The 18,476-nt window shown below is 37.8% G+C and overlaps 1 protein-coding gene across 7 annotated transcripts in view; it reads left to right on the top strand.

Annotated features, from left to right (window-relative positions):
- Window positions 1-18,476, top strand: part of AFAP1 (actin filament associated protein 1) — a 113,205-nt gene that overhangs the window by 53,324 nt on the left and 41,405 nt on the right. For all 7 annotated transcript variants that reach the window (XM_021394805.1, XM_021394810.1, XM_021394809.1 and 4 more), the window contains 3 exons: window positions 2,671-2,768; window positions 15,000-15,108; window positions 17,735-17,946. In XM_021394805.1, the coding sequence (XP_021250480.1) occupies window positions 2,671-2,768; window positions 15,000-15,108; window positions 17,735-17,946 (419 nt within the window). The remainder of the gene's footprint in view (window positions 1-2,670; window positions 2,769-14,999; window positions 15,109-17,734; window positions 17,947-18,476) is intronic.

The raw sequence follows: 18,476 nt of genomic DNA, 5'->3' as shown, positions 1-18,476 counted from the left end.
GCCTTCAAATTATCCTAAATGAGGAATCATAATTAATCTTGATGTAGAAAAGAGATGACTGAGAATGAGCTCTTAGACACAACAAAAAAGCAGTGTGCAATAGCTGGATGTTTATTTCAAAGTGAAAATACAACACATTTTTTGAGCATCGGAAGATATGAATTAGTGGAAGAACTTAGTAAGGTCTGCATGCCATTGCTGGAATTTTTTCAAGATGTAATATTTTCGTAAAAGATATGCTGTAGTTCAAGCAAGAATTAATTCAAGGAAGTCCTATAGCTCAGTTAAGCAAGAGGTCATAGGATTTACTTTATATGTCTATGAACTCTAGTTTAAGGAGCTGTAGTTTAAATAGAGTTTAAGTCAGCACAGCCTCTAAAAAAAGCATCCTCTTACTCTGCCCAAGCTACTCATTCTTGCTCATCGTGTGTTGCCGCTTCCTTTCTGCTAGCAAAGGCCTTGTTTGCTTTTTTTACTGGTTTGTTCCTGACCAGCTCTGGTTCAACCTGAGGCCACACACATGCCTACACTGGCACAGAGAAGAGGTTGGTGAGGGACAGAATCCAGGCAGGCAAGGAGTGAGCTGCCTCCTCCGGAGCCATCTTGTGCTGGCTTAAATTGGCTGTGAGACTGCAGAAGGAGTCATGCACATGGACAGAGATGACCCTGCTGCTTTTCTTTTATCAGCTGTAACATTCAGTACTCCTATCCCTTTGAAACTATTCATTTCTTCATTAAAATTAAAAGCAATAAGAGACTCTTAAGCCCACAGAACTCTGTAACTAAGCTGAGTTGTCATTCTGTTTTTCGAAACGTTGTTTTACTCCACCCACACAGCTCCATGAGAGCTCGCGGATCATTGGCATGGTTTCACAGGCCCGAGGTCAGTGCTGAGTTCAGGCTCGTTATAAGCATTTGAAAAAATCAACTGTGTGAATCCAACAGTGTATTTTGATTGCTGAAGCAAGCCATTTAAGAACAACAGGGAATGGTAAAGAGGGGTCAGTGCAGCTGGGAACTGAATGGATTTTTTCTAACATCTGGAAGTCAACAATTGTGTTTTTCTTCATAAAGGTGTGGAAATTATAATGATTGTGTTTTCGTGAAACACTTCAAACTGTTGCTTTAATTTCAGTAAGTTCTTGGAGAATTCTTCAGAAATCTTTTGCCTTGTGTTCTTACACCTCCTAAATGCACACCACTTCCTTCACTTAGTACCCATCAAACAGAGGGAACTGGGCCAGTAGTCTTCAGGCTGCCAGGCCTCAGCCTTCTGCATGTCCAAACTAGTGGTCACCCTGAGGAGCCGGCAAAACTATAAACTTTGTTTTTCTTCTGAATATTGGCATGCCCAATGTACTGTAGGTCCGAACAAAACACTTGGCATTTCCTTGTGAAACTCAGACTTTCTTCTAAAAAACAAAGGCACAAACAGTTTATTTTTGAGTAAGAGCTCTTAGTGGATTCAGTCATTTAATATGACCATCAGTGTCGCCTGTTTCCCTTAAGGGCACTTGATGTCATAAATTTATGATTCTGACTTTGATGCAATTTGTTAAAAGAATACAAATATTCCAGCAGGCTCTTGCTAAAACACACATAGTTTTGGGGGAAAAACTAGGTTTACAGAGTGAGTAGAATCCACTTGGAGTATTTTTTTTCTTCAGTAAAATGTCCTTCATGTTTGAGCATTGGTTGTTATGGAAAGCATGGTAACATGAATTCATCCTACATGAGGAGGAACAAGTAAAAGTGAAAGAAAAAAAAAACAAGTGGAAAAAAAAAAAAAAGGAATGTTTCCCAAGACTAATCGGCATCTTGATTTGTAGGAAGAAAGAAGAATCTGTGGCCCTTAGAGACAGTTTATTTTATCAGTGTTATTTTTCAATCTGTGACTTCACAGCCAGTGGGTCTGGGTTATTATGACAAGAAGTGTTTCATCATTGATTACATTTTTGAGAATTACATGATCTTGACCAAAAGACATCCATTTGACTATGTAAATATACATTTTAAAAACTTAACTAAACACTAGGAACTAAATTCAGTCTAAGAGTAAGTAGGGTATGTCCCATTGGCTGAATTTTTTGCCAACGCATTGAGAGGCACCCTAATCTGTCCTTGATATTCAGAAAAATAAACAATACTGTGTTCCTGTGAAGTGAGTTTGAATGGAATTTATTGTGCCAGAAACAGCAGAACTAATGGCCACTCTTCTTTCCCAAGGGAGGAAGTAGACTCTGTAAGTAGACTCCGTTTTATCTGCTGTCTGCTGCTGTTCAGACTCTTCAGCGTGTTAAGCGTGGTATCTTCCTCATATCATTGGTTTTATCTGTGATACATGCCTGACAATGTTTGAATTTTAGGTGTTTTAGTTCCAGATGGGTACGCAGTTCAGCAAGATTTTCAGTACATTTTTTCTTTGTCTGGTATTTGTTGATCCAAATATCATATATGTCATTATCATATATAGTAAGTATGCGTTTGCTGTGCTTGATTAAATTCCTGAATTCCCAGCATTCTTCAAGTTTTTCCTCATTAACCAGGCTTGGGAGGCAGATTGTGAGCAGGACTGCGCGCCAGATTCCAGTGGATGATGATCTACGTATAGAAAAAATGTCCCATTTGCATCCACCTAAGTGTTAAGCGATACGTGTTTCTCTTCCACAGGTTTTGAAATGAAAGAACATGTGCAGAAACCAGAAGTTGCCAGCAGCTTGCCAGCACCTCCTCAAATGCCTCTGCCAGAAATACCTCAGCAGTGGCTGGTGAGTGTTAATTTAGATGTATAAATATATATATATGAGAGAATGTTTTTGTGATAAGCACTAGCAGAAATGGTTACAAGGGGAAGGAGTCTACAGGTTAGGGAAATGGTTGTTCCTCACAGCTCCGCTCTGGTTAAGGGAATTGTGTTCAACTTGAAGAAGAGAAGGCAGAAAAATCTGGGGTGAATTCAATGTGGAATCCCAGTCTTTGTCAGTTTTCAAGATTGAAGCGGCAAAAGCCTGAGCAACTTAATCTTAACTTCAGAGGTCACCCTATCTTGCGGAGATTGTTGCCCTAGCTGAGCCCATGGGTCGCAGCCAGTTTTTTAGGATTTAAGGATCTGCTTTCCCTGTAGGAAGTCTTAAGAGAAGATTCCCTCTTGGTACCTGAAAAATGAAAGTGTAAAGTGTTAAAGTACAGGAAGAATGCTTCATTTTTTCACAGAATCCTTAGTGCCCTTCTGTGCTCAGTTTTCAGGCAGGAAATTCCTGGCAGAATAAGCAGTAGTGTAAGTTCTTGGTGTTTATAGCCAAGACAATGTCTGCAGATTCAGTTCCTGCAGTTGGGAGCAGCTGTCTTGTAAAGAAACGAACTATCAACAAGTTTTCATTCTCCTCTGTTACTGCTCAGTTACTACTTTAGAGTAGATTTGAAGAAACATTTGCAACTTTTTTTAGAGAAGCATATGTAAATAATGGTCTATCCTATTGAAAAGGGAACGTCATTGTAGCCCTCATGTTGATAAATTATCCATCTTTTTATTAATTTGTGGAAAATATTCTGCATTGGTAAGGATAATCAAAGGCTCTCCTGAGGAGATCTTTCATTGACATGAAGCACATGGTGACAGCAAAACCCACCAAAAACTAGAACACATTCTTCTTCATTTTAATGTGTTACTCTGTTATTACATTTCTGCCCAGTACTAAGAAGAAGCTTACCTAGTTTATAAGCCAATTGCGTCTTATGAACATTAGAATTAACTTATCAGATCAAACTCTTGAGCAGCTTTTTTTAATAAACCTATTTGAAAATGAGTAATGCTACACACCACACACTGCAGAACAAGTTAAAAACAAAAAAGGATTTTATGTAAATTATCTTTGTCATAGTTTCTCCCTAAATGCTGTCAGATCCTGGTTTGTGACCTGGAACAAGATTTATTTATTTTTTTTAATTTAATTCCACCTAATGCAAGGAAATATTTTCAAACCATTGTAGGAAGGGAATATTTATGCTAGAAATGTCTGAATTGAGAGCTGGTATGTATACTGTAGCAAAATTCACTTAAAATGGATGCTAAAAATAATTATGTGTGAATTTGAGCGGATGCAAAAATGATCTTATTAATATGCAATGAAACCTAGGGAATCCATTTTGTGGTTAACAGTGCCTGATCATTTATTTTCTTTAATTCAAGATGCATATAGCATAAATTACAAGGGAAATGGTTGATGAGAGGGAGAAAAATTATGCAGAATGCACACGATTTTGAAGTGTAGACTTCATAAGCTCAAGCCAATTGAGTTTCTTGTTCTTTCGTTTTTATTTAGATTCAGTTTAAAAAAATTGGCTCTTGAAGATTGAAGTTCTTTTTCTACAGACAGTAAACCTACTTTTCCTTTCTCATATTAATGTGTAAATTCCCTTCAAGTTGGTACAGCTGCATTGGCTGAAATGGTGTGAAGCATGAATTAGGTCCAGTAGGTCAGCAGTTTTTTGCAGAAGTTATATTCAGTTTAGGTTTCAGAGAAACAGAAATAGTATTCTGAGATACTGTGAGGATTAATAAGCTGACGCAGTTAGAGCTGCCTGCTCTGGAGGATGTTCTTATTCTGTTGAGTCTGGCAAAGTGGTGTTTGGAGATAATCCTCCTCCCTGACCTGCCAGTAACAATGTGGGCACTTTCATCTCAATGAGGTCACAAATCTGAGCTGGTTTTTCCATAGTAGTGGAAGCTGAATTTTATTCCCGCAGTTCCAGTGATGCTGTCAGGCTGCCATGGTTCGTGCCTCCATCTCAGTTGTTAGTGCCACTTTGAGATCAGCAGGAAAATGTTCCAGGCTTCTCATTGTCTTTTCTTATCCAAATACAGGTTATGAGTGGCTTTATTTTAAGACACTAACACGTCGTAATTTGTGAAAAAGATGACAGACTGCTGTTGTCCTGCAAAAGACCAGGTGGAGCCAGAACGGAATGCAAAACCTTCTATTTTTTGACCTTTAGACAGTGGTGCAAGCTGAAACCCCAATCTGAGCATTTAAAAATTTATCTTGAAGTCACGTTCAGCCAATGGAATTGATCATTAACTGCTTTTTGGAAACCTTTCTCTGCTAGACGCTTCTTTATTAGACCCTCATTATTATTAGGTATGACCAGATACTTCTGCATCATCTTTCTTTTTACACAAGGCTTGACATCAGTGATAGTGTCTGAGATCTGATTTTCCCTTTCATTAATGCTTCTGCATGGTGATTTTCAATCAACCCTTAATCAATGGGCTCCTAAAAATGTGTATATGCCAGTCTCTGTAGAAACTGTACATAATTACGTGATTCAGTGATAGTGATGCTCTACCATTCATAGTGACTTTGCATAGACCAGACTTTCACAGTCCAGAGGAAGAAATTCATAGGGCCCATCAGAGGATAGGAAATTCTGCTCCAAGGTGCCCTTCTTCACGTTACAAGTTGGAAATCATGTTGTATGGCACCTCCTTTAATCAGCCATTCAGCACAGAGACCAGCTTTTCCATTTGCTGAATAATATGTAGTGGTGGTCTCAGTCTCCAGTAGAAACACAATGTGATGCTGGAACACAGGAATTTACTGGAAGTGGGAATCATTAAGTTTAAATAAACTATGTACTGTTTTAAAAGCTAAGTTTTTAGCACAACAATTATTGAACATGATGGAAATTAAAGTTTCATTTACACCACTGTTTCTTCTTATGGCACTCAAGGGAGTGCACTGAAAAATGTTTAGTCTGAATTGATGTTTAAGCTTTTACTTATGTAAAGATGTGTGGGTGGGAAGGAATTCAATACTCCTTAAAGTAATGCCAGGAGCCAGAATTATGTGTGGGCAGGTGCTGTGCAAGGTTCACTCTGCAGATCTGTAAATAGACTTGCATATTTGCTCAGGCTGAATCTTATACCATTTTTATCATTCACCAGTCTGTGAACAAAGATCATAAAATTCATTTTATTTAGAGATGTGCTGTTAATATTTAAAATGAAGTCTCCAGTTATTAAAATGCATTGAAGCTCAGAGTGTATTCCTGGACTCAGTAGGCTTTGGACCAGGTCTTTAAATCCAGGGACAAAGCTGGACTTTACATGTACTGGAATAAAGCACGAATCACATGATCTCATAGAAATTCTTTTTTTCTGTATACACTCCCTTGCCGATATCTGGTCTAGCAGACTCTGTGTTAGGGTTAGATGGCACAATCCTCCCTTGCTTTAGCCCTTGCAGACAGCTCCTTCAGACAGCCAGCAAAGTAAAATCTGCAGGTAGAGGATGTGAGCAAGAGGGGCATCTCAGAGTCCTGCTGCAGAACTCAACTCCACTCACTTAGAAATGAAAATACGTGCTTGCTAGCACGAGTACAGAGCTAGCAGCTAATGAAGCTTTGCCTGAGACAGCAGTAGAGAAGGAGATCATTGTGTGAAACAGAGTTGAGTTGGTTCTCCATTCTTGGGACTGCTTACTGGTGTATTTTAGCCCGCCTTCTCCCTCTCCAAATCAGCACCTAGTTTTATGATGCATCTCTGCACTGAAGGGACAGGCAAGAACCAGTGCTAGACAAGGGGTTCAGAGCAGTAGCAGAGCTCTGTGCTGCTGGGGGTTTAACACCTGGGATCTCGCCACAGCACAACCACTAAGTTACCTTGAAGTACTGAGGCAACAAAATGATATCTGATACGTCCTGCTGCTCTGATGCGCCAGAGGAATACTGGCATAAATTATCCACAGCATGACAGTGACAGTACACTCCTAGCCTCCAAGTATTTGGTTGCCATATTACATCTGACAATCAGTGATTTCAGCGCACTGTGCCATCCAAGAAAATCAAATACGAACAGCACGCTTAACTCTTTTGCATGATTTTCACAGTAAAATTGAATATATGTTTTGTTTTTCCTGGAATATTGACAATTTAGTAATTATTTAACCGCAACAAGTGTCCAGCAAGATGCCAGAGCCCCTGTAGATATAAATCAAAAGGATAGGTCATCTTCCTTCAACCCTTTCTTGCATCACGCACAGTCACACTGTAGGAGTGATTCATATAAATGAGTTTCCTATTGTGGAGATGTGACTTGACAACCTCCGTTAATCTGGCTGCCTGTCAAGATATTACTCTCAGATATTTATTAAAAAATGCTGAAAGGAGATAGTATCCTTGAAGCAGAAAAAAATCATCAGAAATCAAAAGGATTTTTAAGGTGATATACCATCTGTCAGATTATTCATTATTTGGACAGACAAACAGAAAAAGTGCAAGTCTTAGAGATGTACGTTTAGGTTTGTGGCAAACAAAAGCAAGGGGTTTGTGTGCCAGATGAGAACTCATGAATCTTTATTTCATCTTGCTTGTGAACAGCTGAATATCAGTTGTTATTCTCTCTTCTTCTAAAAAGATAATCTTAAGACAGTATTGGCCTTGGATTTTTTTTCCTTGTGGAAAATTTTTAGAAGCAACAAAAATAAATTCAACAGAAAAATCAATGGTGTAATTCAGAGTTGGCTAATACCTTCCATCTGAACGAATCTCAACAAATTCTTCAGTAATAAAAGAACAACTAGAAAGTCACTCCTACTGCCGACAATTATAAAATATTAACTCTTTCTGAAACTTACTGAAAGCTATTCCTTAGCATTTAGGTTTCTTTGCCCCACTATTTCTGCTTGAAAGGCTGTTCCACCATGTTCATTGTCAGCTTTTGTCCTTGTGTTTAAGTAGGTTTTTTCCCTTCCTTTGGTAAATCTGTCTTAAATCACAGTCATACTCTTCCCAGATTTCATTTCTCTACATTGCATGTGATAAAGGCTCTATTAGCTTCATTTCTGACGTATAGATTCATGCTCTTGAACTAGTTCCCATATCAGTGTTTCTCATTTGCTGTAGTTTCATGTTCTTGTTTGACCAGAAGTGACCAGAAGAGCAGTCCTCTAGGTATGGTTTGGATGTGGAATAGTTCCTGTGTTTGTGTATGTGACTGCATAGATCAATGTTTGTATCCACGTTTTTTGTATTGATCGTGTCTTCCAGGACATCACAGCTGCCATTCTCATTTTCCTTGGGTGAGGTTGGTGCGTTATTATTGATTATTTATTTCACATTTTCAAATGGTATCCCAATAAAGTTTTATTTACAGAAATTTCCTTCACATTTCATTTATAATACACCTTTATAACAACGACCATCACAGTATTTCAGAGCTTTCTTGATACCCAAGCTGACAGAATGACTGTTCCCAACTACCTTTACCTGGAACTCACATTTAAACTGGATGAGGTCAGTTTTGGCTTAAAGTAGGATTGAACTGTTTTACCAGGTTCTTCCTATGATCACTGTGAAGCTACGTTTCCTCTTTTCTGTCTTTACTAGTTGCTGGTGGTCTTTGACCTTTATAAAAGAAAGCTACTAAATTACTAATGCCACAGATTTGATAGGGTGTTGTCCTACCTTTTTTCCTAACATACTCTCGTCTGTGTTCTTAGGTTTTTGATTTCTTCTTTCTATGCTGTACTTGTCCATAAAAACACCTTGTCTATGCTGATAGAAAAAAAGATAGAAAGTTGGAAAAGACTGCTAAGATCATCTAGTCCAACCATTAACCCATCACCCCATGCCCACTAACCATGTCTTTCAGTGCCGCATCTACACATTTCTTGAACACCTCCAGGGACGATGACTCCACCACTTCCCTGGGCAGCCTGATCCAATGCCTCACTATTCTTTCAGAGAACAAATTTTTCCTAATATCCAAGCTGAACCTCCTCTGGTGCAACTTAAGCCTGTTTACCTTCCTAAACATGCTTATTAATGTGCTGTACATAAATACATGGCAAAGGAATTAGGCCAATAAATACCAAAGTCTTCTCTTACTTTTGTGTGATGCCCTAGTGAATATTGTTCCAGTGGACATGGTTTTGCTTTTCTCACTCTGCTGCCTTGTCCTGTCTGCACAGCCATGCCAGGTACCTGGATGAGGTTACAAACTCCTGGAATACAGACACTTTGAGCCAGAATAACCACCTCTGACTGAGGGCCCCATGCTACTTAAATTCAGTTTCATCTTTCTCATGTAATATGCATGAAAGTGTTTCCTACCATCAATTAAAGACCATTTCTTGTTACACCCAGACCCTTTTCCTGATATGAGTCAGCTCAGTTGTTTTGTCTAAGTGACGCTTCCAAATGCCTGTGTAATAATCTTTTATTATAGAATCTCAATGGAACAGGAATACTATGTTTATGTTTCTGGCTCATTCCTTTTTTTGCTTTTGAATTTATTACTTATATCTTCTGTTCCTTCCATGGAGCCTGCAGTTTATGTTTTCACTTCTGTCTTCCATAGAGTTTGAGTGTAACTCCTTCTGTGGTACACTATGTGCTCCAGTCCTCTCAGTTTTATTTAGTATCTTAAATATTAATTACATGCAAATTAATCACATGCTAATTAATTAAGTGCCTTAACTCCTGGTGTGATTCCTGTATAAGTGCTCTCCAGACAGACTACACATCAAACTGTGGTGCCATAGTACACTCTGATTCATTCTTTAAATGTGAGCAAGTCTGTTCAGATCCTTTTTCCACCATCGTGTTGTATTTTTTTTGTAGATTTTATTAGACATCAGCAGACATGTTCCTAGGCAGTTTCAGATGCACCTCCACTGCCCAGAACACTGTTTCAAGTGTTTCAGCTTCCCTTACTGTTTGTCTTTCTTCAGTCTTTTTAAGATCACCCTAAACATGTAAGCTTATGCTTATATCCATCCTCTGCCTGGTAGCACTTCTACTAGCTGGCAGACCCTTTCCTGTCTGCTGTTCTGAGCATGTACATCTCTTTTCTGCATCTGTGAACACCAGACTACCAAATGCCACTGGCTGACAGTTTTGCAGAAGTAATTCAGCCTTATTTAGTCTTGGAAATAATTATAAGAGCCTCTTTCCACTCCTCTGAGCCACATTTGTTTGTTATCTGTCTGGCTGGTTACTGTCCTTTGTCAGATGTGCTCAGAGACTGAAAAGAAGAATTGTTAGACTTTTTTTTTCCACATGATTTGGCTTCTGGTTTCTTAGGGTCCAGCCAACAACCCAAGAAATTAATAACCTTGGAATACAGAGCTGAGGTCAAATGAAGAATTCTTGTCTTTTACTTGTCTATGCTCAGGCTAATGTTTCACTCCTGCACAGCTCAATATGCTCTTAGTGTCCCTTATAGTCAGCATTTTTGTCCAGAATAAATCCCTGGGCCATCCATGTCCTCAGCTGCTGGCAATAAACAGCAAATTCTTTTTAGTGCCTTAGTGATTTTGACTTTATGTAATGGTTTTCACACCAACTCCAAGTGCCTGGTGAGTAGTGATGCCCAAATTTCAGCTATTACTGCAGTGTGACGAAGCCTAGTTGAAATGTACAGTCAATCTTCCAATTGTATTGGCACTCAATTTCTCAGTTCACCTTGCCTTCTGGACATCCATTTTTTTGCATCTGGATAGTGAGATCATTCTTCCCCCTCCCAGGCTGGGGATGGGGTTGTGTGGGGGTCACTTAGAAGCTTGCCTCAGTGCAAAAGGCACGTGCATGTGTCAGGGTCTCTTCTTGACATCCCACATTTGCCTGCTGGCTTCTGAATGGCTTTATTATGCATTCTTCCAGTCTCACGTTGCTGTTTTGCAGCACTGACCGGGTAGCACAGCAGCTGCCCTACTGCCCAGCTGGGCTTGAGCTGGTGGCTGATCTAATGACATGTGTGAGCATAGCTGTGGAACTGGGTGTATCAACAGTGTTTGCTTCTGTTAAAGTTGCTGCTTTTCACAGGAAACCTCCACATCCTAAATCATTGCATAAATGGAAGTGTTTCTATTTCCTGCATAGTGTATGTCTTCATTGGGGTGTAAAGTGATTTTATAACCTCAAGCACTGGAGGATGACATTTCTTCTCTGCCTTTCATACCAATTTGCATGCTATGTACTGTCGTATCCTCAGCAGGTATCAGATAGACTATCCCTAAAAAAAAAAATATTACCTGTCTTGGTAATCCCTGGACAGAAGGGGGAAATGAGGAATTTGGTCTCCTGGGATAAAGACAGAAAGATTGCGGTCTGTGGAACACAGAGGGATAAGACGAGAGGTAGACCATAGTAAGCCACAAAACTAGTATCTTCATAGTGTCTGGTAAATTGAGCTTTTATGTGCAGGTAAATGTTGCTTATTTAGAAAATACCTGTTTATTTCTCTTGGCAGTGCCACCTGTAAATAGTTGTTGGACATCCCACAAACAACCCAATTTCTTGGTTTCAAGAAAAGCATTACTCTTTTTTTCTCAGACTAAGCACCTGTCAAACACCTTTATCAGTTGTTTCAACATCACCAGTGTTATTCTGGGCAACAGTATCTCACTCATCTTTGTCTCTTTTCCTCCACAGAGATGAAAATAATGGTAATGCTTTTCTAACTCAGTTCTTATTCCCGTGATTGAGCAAAGTTATTTGTCGCAAAAGGCAGCATTCTCTAAATTTCTTCCCTGTGGTCCGTTGTAAAAAATACAAGAGTGAAAATGTGTACTAATGCCTTTTGTGCAGGTTGCCAGGTCTTTCCTCCTGATACCACTCAAACTACATGTTCTATGGTTTTTTTGAGACTTAATCCTTTTAAATAATACGTAAATAGTTTAGTGTTCTTATGGACTTTCTATGTTTGGTTAAGCTAATAAAAAGTTATTCAATCAAGAATTATTCCAGTTCCTAACTCATAACTTCACCATAGTGCTTTCACTGAAAAATTGCCAAGTTGAAAAAATAAAGCAGTGCAACTAGCAATAGTAAAAGAAATATAAATATTATTAAGTAATATCAGAATGATCATGTTTTACTTTTCTTGATGCTCAAAGATGAACGTATTCCATAGCAGCCAAAAGATGCTGCTGTTTATGATACAGTTTTGAATAAGACAGTTTCGTTTTGTATTTAATCAGTTGGATTTTCTTTCAGTAATAAAGCAGCCTTGCTTGAATCAAAAGTATTTAATGTTGGATGTTTGTTTCTCTTAATAATCTTTTTTTTTTTCAAAAATAAAATATTTTTAATAATTATTTTCAACTTTGTTATGGCAGGCACTGCAAAATGCATTTCAGAACCAAGGGCCGGGTAATTCAGCAATAGATTCCATCTGTGTTGACATTGGCCGCACAGCACAGCCTGCCCCAGCTGCATGAAGTAACGGTGCTCCAGCAGGGTCGAATTCAGACAAGCACCATTTGTGTTTCATTTCCTTTTTTCTTTCTTTCTGAATAACATTTTGTCTAAAAACAGGCTTTTTTTTTTTTTTTTCCCTGATCCTTATTGGAACCTCTTCTTTGTTTCTGGATAGCTTTGAAACTTCATTGTGATGTCAAGTTAAAATTGGAATGATACTCAGGATGGCTATTTCCTGGGTGAATTAGGTTTAATAATGATAGGAATTTCATATAACATCTATACACCTGACACGGAAAATAGTTTGAGGCTAGACCAAGATATTAATGTATCTGTCAGATGAAAGATGTGGTATGAATCCACACTGCTCCAGGAACAAACCTTGACCATGACTCACTTGAGCAAGGATCTGAAAAGAGAAAATACAAAATAAAATAAAAATAAGAATTCCTTTCGAGGCAGTTCTCCCTATTTTGTCTAACAATTCAAGCCACATAGAGCTGATTTGTGCAGGTGTATTGTGCAAAATTCATGATGCACTGTCAATTGTCCAATATTAACTAACACATAGCGTGTTTTAATGTCTCTTATTCCTGTTGCATGGCAGCAGATAACCTTGAAAGACTCATTAAATTGTGGTGATGTGCAGATTTGCAGTTTGTGTTTTTCAACAGAATCACAGGGAATGGCATTAAAAGTTGTATTTTTTCATTATTTTGTTTCTTTGACAGATAATTTCTCTAGCAAAACTGGTCTCTGATGAAAATTCATTTGGTTCACACTGTAGATAACAGTAATTTCCTTCTCTTATCTGTAATTGAGTGTGACATACCAAGTTGGCTATACCATTTGATATAAAAATAATATTAGTGTGAAAGTCAATCTGACCGAGAATTTTTGTGTCAGTCGCAAATCATTTCATTGGTCATAAGGAAGTTTCTGCTGTGTGATGGCAAGTTAGCACTCAATGAACTGAAGTGTACATTTTTTCCTTTCCTTTCTGCACCATTGGGAATTCATAAGCGTTTACCTGTGAGGTGGAATAAACTACTGTATATAAATTTAACTGCAGAGCAGTGTTAGGCTGGTACTCATCTTCTAGTTGAGAATTAGGTGTCTGGCATGGGCATGTAGTCAATGTCATGTCTGGCTCGAAATGCGGAGAGATGAAGGTGCCAAAGAAATAATTTTAAGACAGACAATGTAATGTTATTAATGCTCGAGTTCCTCCCAGATGACTTTAGACCTATAGCAAAAGAAGAATCTAGTCACTATGACTTTACCTGTATTATGTGCAAAAAGGCTTTATGTCTTTCCTTGACTGTTTATCCCACCTAAGATCTGAATGCTGTTCCAGAAGTGTCTGTACCTGGTCATGATCAAAGCCCACCTGACTAGTGTCTTACTTTGATATCTCTGTTCCCTGAGTTATGAGTCTAATTAAGATAAGCACATTTATTTCATTACATGACAATTTATTGAAAAACTGTTACTGCAGAAATAAGAGTGCTTACAAGTTACATTTTTGTAATGATGCAATACAATGCTGGCTTTGAAAAAAGACTTAAGGTGTGGGTGCTTTGTCCCTGGAGGTGTTCAAGGCCAGGTTGGATGGAGCCCTGAACAACCTGATCTAGTAACTAATTTATTGGCTGGCAACCCTGCCTATGGCAGGGTGGATGGAACTAGGTGTAGTATAAGGTCCCTTCCAGTCCAAGCCATTCTATGATTCTGTTTTATGATTTCCTCCAATATGAAAATATAAAATGGAAAACTTATGGCAAATCTGCATGATTTATATAAAATGCAATTGTTTTGTTCTTTGCTAAAGGAATAGAACGATAAAGTCATATGGAAGAAGTCACAGAGTACTAAATTTACTTTGCTACTATATCAACATACCAGCAGTTGGTCAGCTTCAAATTTAAAACAGGTTTATATTTAGAAGAGAAGCATTTCAGAATTTGACCTGGTATTTGAAATATTTATTTTATCATATAATAGTTTCTTGATGTTCCAAACTATTCATTATTTGTTGCTCAGTTTTCTCTAAGTAAAGAATTAATATCTATGTTAAGAAGTAATTTGCCATTGAAAAACACAGTGCATCATTATAACATGATTGAAGTTAACTCCTTGATATCTACCAGCCCAGTCTGTTCAACTTTTCTAAACCGTCCAACCAAAGGTTTTTTTTTGCTACTGTAATATGAATTATTTTAGATGTAGAATACTAATAAATCAAATAGTCCTCAACACAGTAAAATGACCTGTGCACATAAATCTCGTTCCTACATAGATCCTTTCAGTTTCTAGCTCTTAGAGAACTATATCTTTTCAACATTTTGGATCATATTGTGTCCCAGTTTGAGTACAGGAGAGAAGGTTCTGCTTTCTTATTATGAGCGGAGGTAAAGGTTTGAAGCATGATGAAGTTACTTACCTGCTTCAAATCTCAACCTCTACTTATTATTGTTTAATTATCATATAACTAAGCTTGAGATTTAGACTTGTTTTTCTTCTAAAATCTGCTACTCTGCAGAGCACATCTTATTCAAAGGACAGCATTTAGCTCACTCCTTTAGAGCCTTGCGTTTAGAGATAGTTAAGGTAAGAAATAGTTGTATAGTTATCTATATAAACCGAATGGCTATGCTTGTGACTCTATGTATGTATGTATATATTTATATAAAATTAGCTTTATAAGCTGATCATGAGCAGATGTTCTGACTGTGTTCATTTTAACACCTTGTTATTATTTAATTACTTTCTCATTTATTCTTTTTTCTTTCATTTAGCCACCAGATAATGGGCCTCCACCATTACCGACTTCTTCCCTTCCTGAAGGCTATTATGAAGAGGCAGTGCCACTTAGTCCTGGGAAGGCTCCTGAATATATCACTTCCAGTGAGTAGTATATATCCAGATTATTTTCACCGCAATTGCTAATTCTAGTGTCTTTCACCTTTTTTAGCATTCAACAGTTATATCTCTTATTAGTGCTGTGAGCTTACGTCATAAGTGTGGTTTCATTGTCCTCACTGGCCATAGGAGTTACCTTAAAACACTAATTATGCAGGAAAATTTGTTTGTCATTGTGTGTTAGCTCTAAACATAAAAACCAAACTGGGGTATCTGGCAGCTCTAAATTTAGCTGGGAAATTCAAGATAAGAAGGAATTTAATATAATGCAAAGTAAATGAAGGAACTTAGCAGGGCAGCAGGATCACGCCTCTTCTTAAGTTCTTGCTTGAAATGCTGCAGGGTGGTCCGCTATACCCTGCAGTCTGGTGAGCTGCTGACTTGTGTTTTGTCATTAAACAAAAGTCATGCTTGGGCAGGAAAATATTAATAGCACAGATATTAATAGCACAGCTAAAGGATCACCTAGGAAAAAATATGGCACAGTATGAAACTAATATATTTTTGTACTTAACCATCCAAATCCATAAAAATATTTAGGATATCAGCCTTCAAGTTTCATTAATACTTCCATAAACGTTAGCGTATATACCCAGACGTCTAAAGCTTTTTTACACTAACTTACTAGTGTAAAAGTGTCACTGCCCTGCTGTGATTTTTCTAATTTTTCTTACGTCCTTAGCTTTTAATTTGTATTAAAAATCATCCACTCTTCTTCCATAATTAAGTTGCTTTTAATTTCAGTATATCGTTAGTAATTTACCTCCATTCTATCAAAATTTTCACAAAACCTAGTGTGTGTGGTTATTAAAATAAGCCACCAACGCACTGTATTAACCAAAGATGGAACCTATAGCTAATCAGACTGCTAAGATAAAGAAGACCATAACAGCAAGTTTCTGGAGGCATAAGAAATGAATGTTAAATAACTGTTGGAATAGATGCAATTATCTTAAGCAAATATTCCTACAGAGTATTTTTGTAATATCATTAGCAACAAGGAAGCTTTCATACAATATACTATACTTAGAAATCGTTAAAGTCACTCAGACTTCATTAGATTTGACAAAACACAAAACCAGTTTATTTTGGACAGATGCTTTTAAGCTTTTTTCCTACAGGGTCTTTGTATTTCTCTCCCTTCTCCCCACCACTACCACTCGAAAACCCTAAGAGCTGTTGACATGTCCGTGTGCACAATACATTTTCAGATCTTAACTATAATTTCCAGTGCAGCCTATCTATATTTTTTTAACTTCTCTTTGAAATGAAGATAAACCATAACTATAAGATAAACTATGGACCCTGGAGGTATTCAAGGCAAGGCTGGACGTGGCTCTGGTCAGCCTGGTCTAGTGGTTGGTGACCCTGCAGTCAGCAGGGGGGTTGAAACTCGATGATCTTTGAGGTCCTTTTCAACCCAGGCCATTCTATGATTCTGTGATTTTATTGTGTACACTTTTGTGCCACCACAAATGAGATCAGAGTATCTAAACTTGATTTGGAGGTGAAGAGCTCTGGATTTATCCTGTTGTCACTTGCACATAGGATGAGACAGATGCACAATAAGCTTACCAGCAATTCAGTCCCTTGTCCTGTTCCTGATTGCCATGGTTCTCCCTCCTGTGTCCCAGACTGTGTCCCAAGTACCTAGCTAAAGCAAATGAGACATTTTCTTCCTTGAAGGACTTGGATGAAATTTTAGCTTCTGGAAATATTCCAAGCAATTCTTCTCCATGGGAAAATGTGCCACTGGATAACAGGTGTGTCTTCATGTCTCAGTTATTATCTGAGGGGCTTCGTATATACCCACATAATCGACTAAGTATGCATGGTGGAAGTGAGGACTCTGTAGTAATAGAAAATTAGTTTTGAAGTAGAGGGGACTGCTAGTGAGCTGGCTGCTTTATTGAAAGCATAAGGACTAAACAAAGATTTTTTAATTAAAAAGGAATCTTGCCACTCCATCGTGAAAATTGGAGCAGGATTAAGCTAATTTGACTGAGCACATAACGAGAGTTTTTTTTGCAGAATGGTTTTAACTTGATCAGAATCCGTAGTTCAGGGAACATCATCATCTATCCAACATTAATCATATCTCTGCAGGTGCTGAAATTGTGAACTGCAAGAAATATTGTGACAGGTAGATAGTGCCCCCAAATTTATTCTTGTGACCTTTGTCATATGCAGTGTTTATTTCTTAATATGCTGTACTAATATCTACATTTCTGTGCCTACATTCTGCATTATGCAGTCAACTGGATTAACTGATCGACTGGATGTTTTCTCTGTAAGAGAACTGCAAAAGATGAAAGTATCTGCCAAGTAACACTTTGAAGATAATAAAGCTATTTGTTCCAAACTTTTTTTTTCAATTAAAATTCACAAGGTTGAAACACCTTCTGTCTTCTTTAAAATTTCATAATGGAACCACATCTTTTATTCAGTTAACTTAATGTATCGATATTACTAAGCACTGAGACAGTCGTTTCTTCATGGCTGACATTCAAAAGCCTTAGCTTAAAAAGGCACCCTGTTGAGCTCTTCAGTTATTTCAGTACACTTAATGGTTAAATGTTTTAACTTGACACTCTTAACACTTTTCTTGAAGATTATGACTCTGATGCTATGAGCAGCTCTTACGAATCCTACGATGAAGAGGAAGAGGATGGAAAGGGGAAGAAAATGAGACATCAGTGGCCTTCTGAGGAGGCCTCTATGGATCTGGTGAAGGATGCCAAAATTTGTGCCTTCCTACTTAGAAAGAAACGATTTGGGCAATGGACCAAACTACTGTGTGTTATCAAAGAAAACAAACTACTGGTAATTCTTATTTCTATCTGGCTGTATTTTCTTTCTACCTTTTAGACTATGTATTTATTTTTATAGAGATTTAGTTTTGGAATAAGTTCTGCAAACAGTGGCCAAGTCTACAGTAACCTTACCAGCAAGTTCGGTTATGATTTACCCAAGAATCAGAAAACTACTGAAATTATAAGTGTATCGTGTAACCACTTGGAACTTAGACTTTTATTGCTCTTAAACCCAGTCAGTTCCCTGATATAGGAAAGAAAGTCTAGCCTATTAGCTTTTACTGTATTTCATTTGGAGAAAAAATTGCTGAAACTATAAATCCAATCTTTCATTCCCTGTGGACCAAAAAATCTCATAGGGAGCTTTGTGTATGAACTGTTGGATCAGACTGCTGGAGAGAAAAGTCCCTTGTTAGACTGAGAACTCACTTGGCAGCATATGCTGTTGTAATGTATACACTTTAATCTAAACCTTCACCATCTGTTCTGCAGTAATTACAGATGCAGTATTCACATGATGCACAGCTGCATTATAGAAAT

Source organism: Numida meleagris, chromosome 4, assembly GCF_002078875.1.
Source record: "Numida meleagris isolate 19003 breed g44 Domestic line chromosome 4, NumMel1.0, whole genome shotgun sequence".
Lineage (NCBI taxonomy): Eukaryota > Metazoa > Chordata > Aves > Galliformes > Numididae > Numida > Numida meleagris.
The sequence above is the reverse complement of the archived record's forward strand: the minus strand, read 5'-3'. Positions and strand labels throughout refer to the sequence as shown.